Consider the following 14,132-nt stretch of genomic DNA (forward strand, 5'->3'; position numbering starts at 1 on the left):
TGACCTCACAGTTTTGTGAGTTCAAGCCGTCAGGCTCTGTGCTGACAGCTCAGAGCCTGGAGCCTGCTTCACATTCTTGTCTCCCTCTCTGTCTCTGCCCCTCCCCTGCTCACGCTGTCTTTGTCTCTCTCTAAATTAAATTAAAATAAAATAAAATAAAATAAAATAAAATAAAATAAAATAAAATAAAATAAAATAAAATAAAATAAATAATAAAATTTAAAAAAGAAACGAGGGAGACCAAAAGCCCAAGATAGATGAAGAGTTTGTACACAACGCTAGCCATTTCAATTCATCTCTCCAAGCCAGGAGGCTTGTTTGTATTCCCGACTGGCTGAACTACTTAAGGTCTTCAAACAGACGAGTCTTTTACTGGACTTAGAGTCTTGGTACCTCCTGTTTTCTTTCTTGTCACATACTCTCCAACTCAAGATTTGCTCCTATAGTTTATAGTTGTGCTGTTTCCAGGCAGTCTTCCTCAAGTTGCTTAGGCAAATAGATGGAGGGTGGAACCTCTCACTGGAGAAAAGCGGGTTTCATGGGCAAAATAAGTGTGTTTTACTTTGGACATGAAATCTGATCAAGTGTCAGTTGAACATTCAAGTAGATATGTAGTAGCTTTGTAAGTATACAGATTTGGAGTTTAGCAACAGGGTCTAGGATGAGAGTATAGATTTGGTATATGGTATAGTTACCAGCTGTATGTAGTAATTAAAGGAAAATACAGACTGGAGAGAGAAGAAAACATTACGCAGCATCATGCAGAATCCTGAAGAAAATCAACATTTAAGGGGCGGGGGAGTCCGGGAGAGGAAGAAGCTTGAAGAGTAGCCAGTAAAATTGGAGAAAAACTAGAGAAGTGTGACCTTGTGGAAGCCAAGCATATCAAGTAGGATGAGGACTCTGAAAAAAATGTTCATTGTGGGCGGGTGGGGGGGACACAGTTCATTGGATTTAACAACAAGTAAGTCATTGGTGATCTTGGCAAAAACAGTAAATTGGTAAACAGAAAGCCACAGATTGTGCAGGTTGAGGGGTGAATTGGAAACAGTTCTTTCAAGAAGTTTGGCTGTTAGGGAATATGAGGGGAGGCTGAGGATCTCTTTGAGAGAAGTTACTTAATAGAAAGGAGCTTGGAAAGAAGAAAGGGTTGAAGAAAGGGGGGTTAACTGATGGGACTCAGTTAACTTAGGGAGATTGGAACTTCCAAATGGAAGAATTACCTTTAGCAATGAAGATGTTGAGACAGAAGAAAAAAGGTGAAAACAAGGATGTGGGTGAAGCTTCCAATTTATTGAAATATTTTCATTGAAGGTGGAGGTAGTTGATGTACTGAGAGTGGAAGGGTAGTTAAGTAATGCTTGTAATATGTTGAAAGGGTTTGCAGTAATTGCTGTGGAGAAGAGGAAAGAATTACAGCCTTGGAGAATAAAGAAAGATCACTGATTAGAGACCAGAATTTTAAGTTAGAGGCAGTAGCATAGGGGGATACCATCTGCAGAGCTATGTGGTTTGTATTTTCTTTCAAGTAGCTCCATCTGCAACCTCCATGGGAAGCCTTCGTGTTGATAGAGGGAAGGTGAGTAACTTGGTTCGATCTGGTGTTGCTGTTTTGCCCAGTAGATGTGACAGAAGTATGGCACAAAGGTGTTGAGGAAGTTGGCAAGAAAATGGTTGAAGAGAGAAACCAGAAAGTCAGGACCAGGACTCAGCCAGCTATAGCCACAGGCTAAATCTGACCCACTGCTTGTTTTATTTTATATTTTAATATGTTTACATAAGTACCTACATAATATAATATGCCTCTTGGCTCACTTAGCCTAAAATATTTACCATCTAAAGAAGGTTTGCTGACCCCTTATCTTAATCAAAATAGGATTACTATAAAAACAGAATGGGACTAACAGGCAAAAAATAGATGATTCAAAGGACTTAAGGTCTCAGTCAGGTCCTGGGACAACTGAGTGAGAGACTGGAAGAATCAGAGGCTATGGTGAGAGGATTGTGAATTGAGGGTTTCAGAGCTGGGGTAGCTGTGAGTAATAACCGGCTCCAGCTTTTGTCCATAGCAGTGGGGCCACAGCAGAGCTATGCCTGTCCGTGGAGCTGAGGTCAAGGAACTTGAGAGCCTGGGTAGGGATGGTGAGGTCATCTAGGAGAGGAAAGGAAGTCAAGAGACTGTGCCATTCAATTTGGGTTGAGATATTTAATAGGATAAATAATAGAATAAAAGGTTCAATACCTAAAGGTGAGGATTGGAAGGCCACTCATGTTTAGAAAGGAGGAAGTGGCTAGTGAATGTTAGGTAGATGGAAGCATAGCCAAAGGAACCTGGGACCTTCAACTGGATTCCATTCCTCGGGCTTTCAGGTGTCTTCTTGGTTGGTTATCCATTTAAAATAAGGCAGCTCCCAGGGCGCCTGGGGGACTCAGTCCGTTCAGTGTCTGACTTCGGCTCAGGTCATGATCTCACGGTTCATGGGTTTGAGCCCCGCATCAGGCTCTGGGCTGACAGCTAGGAGTCTGGAGCCTGCTTCGGATTCTGTGTCTCTCTCTCTCTGCCCCTCCCCAGCTTGTGTTCTCTCTCAAAAATAAATAAACAGGGGCGCCTGGGTGGCGCAGTGGGTTAAGCGTCCGACTTCAGCCAGGTCACGATCTCGCGGTCCATGAGTTCGAGCCCCGCGTCAGGCTCTGGGCTGATGGCTCGGAGCCTGGAGCCTGTTTCTGATTCTGTGTCTCCCTCTCTCTCTGCCCCTCCCCCGTTCATGCTCTGTCTCTCTCTGTCCCAAAAATAAATAAACGTTGAAAAAAAAAATTTTTTTTAATAAACATTAAAATTTTTTTAAATAATAAATTAATTAATGTAATTAAATAAGGCAGCTCCCCATTGTTGCTTTAGCTCTAGAAGGCTGAAGCAGCACAAGTTTGTGGATACAGGTTTCCATATTCCTTGGATATGAGGGTGATCTGGCTGCAACATCTGTCACCCCATTGATTGCCAGGATTGATTTGGCTGATGTAGCTGGTGAGGCGGGTGTCCCCTTCCTCCCTCACTGCTCCATGTGTGTCCTCCCGAAGCTGTGCGCTCAGTCGAAGAGGACAACCTTACCCAATAGAGGAGGACTGTTCTTCGGTCAAGGGTATACAAGTAGCTGCACTTCTCTGCTAGAATCCCCAAACAAGCTCTCAGCATTCCTTCAATACTCTAGGGACATAATCAGAATGACTGCCTTCATCATTGGAGGTCATTCTTATAGACCACCCTCAGGACAGGGTTGTTGAAGAACATCCTTGTGAGTGACCTTCATCTCCTTTCTAATGCAGATTGTGTGATAATACAAGTATGATACAGTTTTCTCTATAATAGTCCACTTAATTCCCAGATGATTCTTCACTCTTACTTCCTTGTTTATTACTGAGCACCAGCTCTGTCATAGGCATTTTGTAGGGCTACGGAAATGAGCACCATCCCTTGTTATTATCTGTATATGGATCACTCTTTAGCCATTATTTCTTTATATGTGAGAAAGTGGTAGTCTTATTTTTACCTTTTTATATTTCTGGTTTGCTGTATCTTCAGAACCACAGATGTAACAGTGCTATCTACCGAAATAAATATCTCATGGCATAAAATAGTTTAAAAATCTGAAGCCTTTGCTCCTCTGTCCTAGGGCTTGTGCAGTAATGCCTCATATTCATTCAGTGAGCCCTCAGTAAATATTTTTTTAATTAAAATCTTTCATTTCTGTAGTAGAATAACCTGTACCTTTAGGCAGAACTTGAATTTAATGTGTTTTGTGTTGTGTGTTTTGTTTTTCAACTAGTTGATGGATTTACAACTGAGTGACAGTAACTTTCGCCGACACATCCTGTTGCAATACCTCATTTTATTCCAGTATCTCAAGGGGCAAGTCAAATTCAAAAGGTAAGTTAATGGGAGTAGTAAATGATTTCCAAATAGTCCTTTCTAAAAGAGGACTTACTGATGTATTTTTCCTATGTGTCAGACTCATTTAATTTATAAGCGTCACATCCCTGAAACCTTCCTTTTGCGGCAACACTAGATAATCAGACGCTTTTGTTAGAGATACAAGATGTTAGGATATTTGTTTTAGAGAAAGGTATTGACTGGATCTACTATCAGTGTAAGTCTCTCCTGATGAGCGCCAGGGCTTCCTAGGGGTCCCCCAGTTGTGTGGGTGCAGGTCTCTCTGTTCCAGACATCCACTGTTCCCCTTTCACCTCATTCAGACCTTCTCCAAGCCTGATTTGCAGAGTAAATCCATAATACTTCTCTCACAAGATGTGGAGCTGTCTTAAGCCTTTAGAACTCAAAAGAATAAAGTAAATCTTTGAAGCACAGAGGAGTTCCAGTTTCTTTGGAGTTTCAGAAAACCTGATCGGTTCCTCTACTTCCTGAGTGCCTCCACCTGCAGCACAGACCACTTCCTCTTGTCCTATCCATAACTCAAGTAGAGTTCATCATTACTCAGTGGCACTTCTAAGCTGCAAAGCAGTGTTGTATTTATTAGTTGTGTGAAGACTGTGTCTTCACTACCTGCTGGCTTTGAATCCCGCTTTCATCAATCACTATGTGCAGTTCAGCCCTTTCAGGCTTTTGATTTTAATATAACAAAGAGCAAGTACTCAAAAACGTTATTTTTTTTATCCTGCTATTGTTGAGTTTTAATATAGTTTGGTGGAAAGATCAAGGACTTTGGAGCCAGACCTAGGTTTGAATTCAAGCTTTGTTGTCTTGGGCAAATCACTGAGCCTTTATGGCCTCTGTTGAATACACACACATCCTCATTCTAGAATTAAATGAATAATGTGTGTAAAGTGCTCAGATCCTGGCACAGTAGTCTTACCACTATTTACTGGCTGGCAGTAAAGCACCTGGTGCATAGTGAGAGCCTAATTAATGGCACCCATTAACACTTTGAGTCTGCCTTCACCCTTCTCTAGGGGTGGGTTTTTTTTTTTTTATTCATTGTGTTTTGATTGCCTTTTAAAGAAATGTAGCATGCTTTATCTGGATGTGCACCATGTAGAAGAATATGTTAATATTGTCTCAGAGGTTTTCATTCCACATTAAATTTATTTTAGGAAACCTTCATTGCTCCGTTCATAGTTAATCAGATTGAGTGTTCTCCTTTATACACCTTCACGTCTTCAATTCTGATCATCTTAAGTGAAGTGCAAGAATTTTCTCTTATAATCCTATTCATATCTTGGTAACTTCTGACACTGTTTACAGTCTGGTTAACTTATCTGTTATAGGCCTTGGGTTTTTACAAGATAGTATATAAGCCTTAAAATTGAATACACATTGCTGTAACTTAAGTGTGCTTTTATTGCTTTGTTTCCTAGTTCAAACTATGTTTTAACTGATGAGCAATCACTGTGGATTGAAGATACTACAAAATCAGTTTATCAAGTAAGTTCAACATGCAACAAACCCATGATTGAACAAAATGGAAATTTAGAATTTTCTTTGTTTCAGCCCCAAATAGGAAAATAAGGATAAAGTTAAGCTCAGGTACAAGATCACAAACACTTCTTGGTTCCCTGCCTACAAACCACACCTATGATGCAGAAAGTTGTTGAAAGCTTAGTATATTCTTTCTAATCACAGCTACTATCTGAAAACCCCCCCGATGGAGAAAGATTTTCAAAGATGGTAGAGGTATGTGTTTTATATTTACATAGTCTTCGTAGCACCAAATAGAATTTCAAAGGTCTTCATTATATAAATATAATTTCTTTGTTTTTCCCAGCATATATTAAACACTGAAGAAAACTGGAACTCATGGAAAAATGAAGGCTGCCCAAGTTTTGTGAAAGAAAGGTAAATATATACGCATCTCAAGCAATATGAGAAAGGTATTTCAAAATATCATTTGACATTATTTCACATTATGGATATATGTATATGTGTATTACATATTAAAAAGTGTAAGTAGAACTGTATAAGAACACAACCATTTTGGGGCATCTGAGTAGTTCAGTCACTTAAGGGTCCGACTTTGGTTCAGGTCATAATCTCACGGCTCATGAATTTGGGCCCCACATCAGGCTCTGTGCTAACAGCTCAGAGCCTGGAGCCTGCTTTGGATTCTGTGTCTCACTCTCGCTCTTTCCCTCCCCTGCTCATGCTCTGTCTCTCTCTCTCTCTCTCTCTCAAATACATATTTATTGAAATAAATAAATGAATTAACAAGAATATAATCATTTTGATTTCTTTTTTTAATTTATTTTTGTTTTGAGGGAGAGAGTCAGAGCATGAGCAGGCAGGGGAGGGGCAGGGAGGGAGAGAGAGAATCCCAGCTGTGTCAGCACAGAGCTCAACATGAACCCAGAAACCATGAGATCATGACCCGAGCTGAAATCTAGAGTCACATGCTTAACGTACTGAGCTTTGCAGTTACCCCTGATTTACTTCTAGTTGAATTTTTCACCTTAGATTTCTTGTCATTAAGTTCCCAGAACAAATTATTATTATTATTTTTAAAATGCTATCTATATCCACTCCTTGCAATTTGTTCCCTGGTGTGGGATTTTTGTCTTCTAATGATTGTTTTATAATAATATGAAGCTTTGATGTTTTTATGGGAAGAAAACAAGAACTGAATTTTCTTTTACATTAAACACTTTTATGTGTGCTATCCATTTGTAAGTCCAGTGTGTTTTGTTCACCACAGAACATCAGACACCAAGCCAACAAGAGTAGCTCGCAAGAGAACGGCACCAGAGGACTTCCTAGGGAAAGGACCCAACAGAAAGATTCTAATGGGAAAGTAGGTTAACCTTAATACCATCTCCTATGTGGGATGGTATTAGTTTTTTTATATTTTGAAGATGTTACTGTAAGCACTCTCCAGTTTTTGTGTTTTTCAAGTTTTTTGTGTTTGGTGCATACATAGATGACTAAAGCAGACCACACACTGTCAATCTCGATGGCCCATTACATGGACTCATGCAGATAGATAAGCTTCCATTTTGTTTCTTGCTCCCAAAATCCATGGCTCTAGGCTATGCCATTTTTTTCCATGTCATAGACAATACAGTCGCTGTTAGAATGATCCAGCTCATTTTCAGCTGCTGTAAGGTACCACAATCCTTCAGTTTCTGTTACTTTCCAGTTAATTATTCATTGCTTTATACTCGAATATTTTTAGAAAAAACAAACGATTGTAATCATTAAATATATGCTTATATAGAAAATTTGCTAAATAGCAAAATTTAACAAAGAAATTAAAACTCATTCTGTCACCACCTAAAAATTCACTGTTTAAGTATTTTTTACAATTTTAAGGCATATGAGGATGATGTCCATAAAAAAATGTATTTATGTGTCTGTTTTGTAGTGAGGAGTTAACAAGGCTTTGGAATCTCTGTCCTGATAACATGGAAGCTTGCAAATCAGAGACAAGGCAAGTTTAAAATGTTTCACATGAAGTATTGCTTTTCTCACATGTCAAGTGAATGAAATGAATTTATTGTATTGACTTTGGCACAGCAGAGTATGGTTTCCCATCATGAAACACCTAGAAGCACTGGCAGAATAATTTTAGAAATCACAAGGCAATACAAATGCATAAAAGAAGAGGGAACTGAAAACCGAAGTATGAGCTAATATGGTTGCTTCTAGCTGAGAAATTTGCAAATGATTTCCACTTTGGGGAGCCAGGGAACTTGGGTTGTAAGAGCTACAGAACGACAGAAGGTAAGGCCTTAGGCCGGCACACATTTGCAACTGAGTTTCCCTTGAATAAATTTCAGGCCTTTGAAGCACTGCACTGAACGTAAAAGAACAAATTAAGGAAGAAGGATTTGCTCACTGGCACAGGAACAAGCTTGTCCATTTCTCCCTGGGGTGTGGGTAAAAAGGAAAAAGTACTCCCTGAGAAATTATAACAAGTCTACTGTCATGCAGTCCTACAATTTAAATTTATCCTACCTGCAGTTCAAAGGAACCCCCAAGTTAAGGGTGAATTAAAATGTCTCAGTCTGATGATAAAAATCTTTCTGGAGGTCACACCTTCAACCTAAGCCATACAAGGATCCTCCAGATAAAGTCTGATAAGATAACCATCCACACTTAAAACATTCGAGAAAAAAACCTACCATGAGAAAGAATCAGCAGATAGAACAACAGAACTTAGACAAGCACTTCAGGTAATAAAACCATCAGGTAAATACAGCTTAAAATAAGTATATTTAAGATAGCTAAAGACATAAAAGAAGGAATTAAAAATTTTAAAAAGGAACATGACACTCTGAAAAAGGACCAAGCAAATTTGAAAAAACAAATAATCTAGCAATAGACACAGGTGGAAATAAGAATTAATGATTAAGAAATCACCCAGAACAGTAAAAGGGATCAAGAGTTAGAAAATACGAAAGAATAAAAATCAACCACAGAATGAGGAAATAGAGAATGAGAAAGAGACCATAATCAAGATAATGACTGAGGATTTTTCAGAACTGAGAATAGGCATAAATTCTTAGGTTCAAGTACAAGTCTTAAGTAGGATAAACAAAATAAATCCATATTTCTACATATTGTTGTAAAATCACCCAAGAGAAAAACCAGACTACCTGCAAAAAAACAAAATTAGACTGACAGCTGACTTTAAGAACAAAAGAAACTAGAATGAGTGTTGAGAAGGTATCAACCCAGAATTCTGTAATAAGTTACAGTAGATCAATCAGGAAGGAGTGATTGAGAAGTAAAGTTACTTTCAGATTAAAACAATATATTATCAACAGTCCTTACTAAAAAAGCTGTCAGGAAATGGAACCCAGAAACACTGAGTAAATTACAAGAAGGATTGCTATTCAAGGACATTGGTAAACATGAATAAATCTCATCAAGAATTCACTGTATAAAACAGTAGTAATTACTATTTGGGGATTATTTTAAAAAGTAGAACTAACATTTGATAAAAGTAACAGGGATTGATCAGAAGAATTAAAGAATGTTACAGATGAAGATAGAGATAGTAACTAGACTTCCAGTAAAACATGCTTGTTAAGTATGTAAAACAAATAGAATGTGTAACTTTGAAATGACGATACAAGGAAATATAGAAGATTCAAGCAATCAAATAAAAATAGGCAAGGAGGAAAAGCCACATAAGAAACACGTAATGGAAAGCATAAAATTATACAGTTAAAAGAAATTCACATAGAACAATAAATGGAAATGGACTTCCTAGTTCAAAGATATTAGTCAGTATATATTTTTTATTATTTTGAGAGAGAGAGAAACAGCAAGTTGGTGGGGGGGGGGGGGGGGGCGGGCGATTGGTAGGGCAGAGAAAGAGGGAGAGAGAGAATCCCAAGCAGGTGGAGCCAGAACTGCGAGATCATGACCTAAGCCAAAGTTAGATGCTTAACCAAAAGAGCCATCCAGGCACCCCTAGAAGTTAGTATTCTATTTTAAAAGTCCATCTATATGTTGTTTATAAGAAACACCTTAAACATAAGGATATGGAAGGGTTGAAACTAAAAAATATATGTATGATGTATGACAAATGACAGTTATATGGATATCAGAGTTTTAAAGGCAGAAAGCATTATTAAAAATAACGACAATCACTGCATAAAGGTAAAAAATGCATCAGAAATACATAGATCTTCTAAACCTTGTTTCTAAAGAAATAAGTCTAAATAAGGATTAACCAGCTCACAATCTTGACGCTTCATTTTGACACTTCTACAAAATGTTTTACTAGAATTTTGATACTAACTACTTTCAGTATTTAATAAGAAGGGTAAGAAAAACTTTGGATTTAACAAGACAGTTATAGCAAGCTTAGTCTTACAGAAAACACAAATGCATTTAAATTATATGTGAATAACAAAATGTATTTTAAAAGCTTTCACATACTTTTTAATAACTCCAGAATCAAAGAAGAAATCATAACGTAAATTAGAAAACACAGAATTAAATGGTAAAAAGTATTATAGATTTAAACTTTGGAGAAATAGAAAATAGAAATTTACGACCTTAAATGTTTATAGTTTTTTAAAAATCTGAAATTTAACTCAGAATTAACTGAAAATTAAGAATCCAGCAATGGGGGTGCCTGGGTGGCTCAGTCAGTTAAGTGTCCGACTTTGGCTCAGGTTATGATCTCAATTTGCTCTGTCTCAGAAATAAACATTAAAAAAAAATTTTTTTTTTAAGATGTGTTCTAATCAGACCCTTGAATCTTATTTGCTTGACTATCAAAATCTTACTTCTAAAAACAAATTCAGTGGGGCACCTGGGTGGCTCATTCAGTTGAGCATCTGATTTCGGCTCAAGTCATGATCTCACAAGTTTGTGAGTTCAAGACCCACATTGGGCTCTGTGCTGACACCTCAGAGCCTGGAGCCTGCTTCAGGTTCTGTGTGTGTGTGTCTCTCTCTCTCTCTCAAAAATAAACATTAGAACAAAATTTTTAACAAATTCAAGAAAGATGCCATTAAAAACCAACCATGCTATCATGGTAACTATCTAAAATAAGCTCAAAGTTAAACTCTTCAAATTTTAGTATGGTATGGTTATTAGTGTGGGTTTTATTAATTCTGGTTTAAGGAAAAAACATCTTTGGATATGGACATTTGGATGTGAAATTTTCCTCCTTGCTGGGGAAATTCAAATGTTATTAAACCCCAGGCTCCCCCTGTGACTAGTAACATTACAGTGCAGAGTCCAGTGACTGTGTTAGATGGAATACAGTATATGGTAACATTGCAATACCACACTGCCCCTCTTTATTATCCTCTTTGAGAAGTTTAGTTTTGAGTCATTTACCTTTTTTTTAAGTTTATCTTGAGAGTGTACACATGTGCGTGAGCAGGAGAGGAGCAGAGAGAATCGCAAGCAGGCTCTGTGCTCACAGAGCTCATTCCCATGAACTGCGGGGCTCATTCCCATGAACTGCGAGATCACGACTTGAGCTGAACCCGAGAGGCAGACACTTAAACGACTGAGCCACTCAGGTGCCCAGAGTCCTTTACCTCCTTAAAAATATGAGTTCCTGGGGTGCCTATGTGGCCCAGTTGGTTAAGTGTCCAACTTCGGCTCAGGTCACGATCTCACGGTTTGTGGGTTTGCACCCAGCGTTGGGCTCTGTGCTGACAGCTCGGAGCCTGAGCCTGCTTCAGGTTCCATGTCTCCCTCTCTCCCTACCCCTCCCTCTCTCATGCTCTCTCTCTCTCCTTCAAAAATAAATATTAAAAAAAAAATTTTTTTAATCTGAGTTCCTAAGTAATATAACTAACACAAGTGTGGGTAATATGAGAATCTTTCATTGCCATCATTTTATGATCATTTATTATTAAGAACACACATGATCCTCACTAGGTATTTTTATAACACCTAGGGAATACATGCCAACTTTGGAGGAATTCTTTGAAGAAGCCATTGAACAGGCAGACCCTGAAAACATGGTTGAAAATGAATACAAGTAAGTAATGTTCCTCATGAGCTAACTTTCCACAGTATTTTTTTAGGAATTGTAAGTACACCAGAACACTAATTAAGAGACATGGCTGGTAGGGCAGTACTTTTCCTCATAGGGGAGTTTACGTGCCAAGTTCACATTAGCACACATCCTGATTTCAATGACCATGCCCACTAACAAGCAAGACACAGAATCATACCTGTTTCAGAAAATAAGCACAATCCCTTTGGACCCCCCCACCTCCCTTCAACCATCCTCTTTTCTTTGTTCCCCTTCAAATCAGAGTCTCCCAAGAGGCGTAGATAACCGTTGCTTCATTTCCTCACCTCCCATTCCCTTGTCAGCTCACTGCTGCTGGGCTGTCTCCCTGTCCCTCCACTGAAATCACTCGTCGAGGTCACGGTGTCTTGTTTTGACCTCCCAGCAGCATTCACCACTGGTCTCTCCCTCCCTATAGTGTGTTCTTCTCTGGACATCCAGCAAACTCCACTCCTGCCTGTTTTCCTTCCTGCCTCCCTGCATCTCACCTGGCTCCCCATCCTCTACCTAACTCACAAATTTTGGAGTAACTTCAGGACTCAGTCATGGCTCCATCATGTAAATCTAGGCAATACCACACAGCACTGTGGTTTTAAATCGGCACTTTGGTGTCATGATTTAAGGGCAAGGACCCTCGTGTCAGACTGTCTGGGTTCCTATCCCAAGACAGTGTCTCCTACTGGCTAGGCTGCTACAGCCACTATAGCACCCCTCTGCCTGTGTCCTCATTGTTAAATAGTAATAATACCCACTCTACAGGGTTATTCTGACGATTAAATAAAATGGTTCACTTTGAACCACACAGGTCATGTATTTAGCACACAGTAAATAGAGTGCTGTAGCTGACGTGACCTTATGACTAGTTAACGAGTTAGTTACTGTAATCTCTTAACTAGTGATGTTCCGGTCAGTTCTTCAGAAGAATTGTGATCTTTAAACTCCTGCTTAAAATTTTCCCATGACTGCATATTAAAATTAGGATGAGGGGCGCCTGGGTGGCGCAGTCGGTTAAGCGTCCGACTTCAGCCAGGTCACGATCTCTCGGTCCGGGAGTTCGAGCCCCGCATCAGGCTCTGGGCTGATGGCTTGGAGCCTGGAGCCTGTTTCCGATTCTGTGTCTCCCTCTCTCTCTGCCCCTCCCCCGTTCATGCTCTGTCTCTCTCTGTCCCAAAAATAAATAAACATTGAAAAAAAAATTTTTTTTTTTTAAATAAAATTAGGATGAAATCCAAATTCCTTACCTGGATCTAAAAGACTTCAGTCTGACTCCTCCTCATTTTCTCTCTGTTCTAACCATACCAACCAGGGTTCTGTTCTTCACCTCAAAGGTTTTTCTATCTCAGGGCCTTTGCACTTGCTATTATGTTTGCTTGAAACTTCTCCCCCAGGTATTCCCATGGCTTGTGGTCTTATTTCATATCTCTTCTCAGATTACTGCCTCAGGGCAGTTTTCCCTGGCCCAGAAGCTCCACCCCCCCATCAGAAATTCTCACTTTTCTTGGTTTTCTCATCCTTACCACTGTCTGAGATTCTTACACCTTGTGTTTATCAATAATAATGATGCATTCACATTTACTGTGTGTCAGGTACTCCCTAGGCACTTAACATATATACCTCTAAAGTAGAAACTGCTCTTCTCTCCGTTTTACAGTTAAAGAAAGTGAGGCGAAGCGTGTATTGAATACATTGAATAATGTATTGAAGTTCTTATCTAGTAAATGACAGAGCCAGGAAAATCACTCTGGCCTCAGGGCCCTGCCTTTAACTGCAGCACTAGTGTCTTGAGGGCTCTGTGACCCTGAGTGCCGAGTTCAAGTATTTGTTGAATGAATGAATGTGATAGTTCTCCAAGAACCTTAAGAACCTCAATGGTATGTATGGATTTCTGGAGAATAAAGTTTGTATTTATGACTGGCAGGATTTTGAAAATGTGTAAAAGATTCAAATTGTTTAAATGGGAATGTGTCCGAGAAGTAGACTGGTTCCCTGTTCAGGCAGAGCCCTGTTAGCATGGCATTAACTTAGCAAGACCATGGTATAGGAGTAGCTTTGCAAGTACCAGCACATGTTAAAAGTAGAGGCTCATTTGTAAGAGGACTAAAGAAATCAGCTTGCTACTCTTAAGAACTTGGGGGGGGATATGCCAAATAACTTGCAAAAACTCACAACCAGAATACATTTGTGTTCTAGATTCTTCTGCAGCTTGGCTGTTTCTGGAACATTATCTTTAGAATTTGAGGTTTCCATTTCTCACCTTACTGTGTACCACCCACTGCTGTGCTTCGTAACAGTTCATGGATTCTCTTCTTGCATCATTGCTTATTGTGTTGGCTGTTCAAGGTTTCCCTTTTAGTTTTGGAGCCATTTTTCTTCACTGGGTTTGGTATTAAGCAAACTAAAACTCAGATGTTATATAAATGGAAAATAACAGATTAAGTTTATGTGGTCAAAACTCAGCCGCTGAATTTATAAAATATTCTGAAATTCACACCTGTAGGTGGCATTGACAGTATGGACATCAATTTACTGAACACAGTAAACCTTTTGTGAATTTTTTTTCCTAAATAGGTAGATGATTACTGTCCGGCACATAGAACATCTAGTTATTACTATACAAATTGACTTAATCTTAAG

The 14,132-nt window shown here is 39.0% G+C and overlaps 1 protein-coding gene across 1 annotated transcript in view; it reads left to right on the top strand.

The window, feature by feature from the left end:
* The window catches only part of THOC1 (THO complex 1), a 55,406-nt gene that overhangs the window by 36,407 nt on the left and 4,867 nt on the right, over positions 1-14,132 (top strand). The window contains exons 12-18 of the mRNA XM_011288080.4: positions 3,825-3,925; positions 5,371-5,437; positions 5,636-5,686; positions 5,778-5,848; positions 6,702-6,797; positions 7,368-7,433; positions 11,379-11,462. Of these exons, the coding sequence (XP_011286382.1) occupies positions 3,825-3,925; positions 5,371-5,437; positions 5,636-5,686; positions 5,778-5,848; positions 6,702-6,797; positions 7,368-7,433; positions 11,379-11,462 (536 nt within the window). The remainder of the gene's footprint in view (positions 1-3,824; positions 3,926-5,370; positions 5,438-5,635; positions 5,687-5,777; positions 5,849-6,701; positions 6,798-7,367; positions 7,434-11,378; positions 11,463-14,132) is intronic.

This window comes from Felis catus, chromosome D3 (genome assembly GCF_018350175.1).
Source record: "Felis catus isolate Fca126 chromosome D3, F.catus_Fca126_mat1.0, whole genome shotgun sequence".
Lineage (NCBI taxonomy): Eukaryota > Metazoa > Chordata > Mammalia > Carnivora > Felidae > Felis > Felis catus.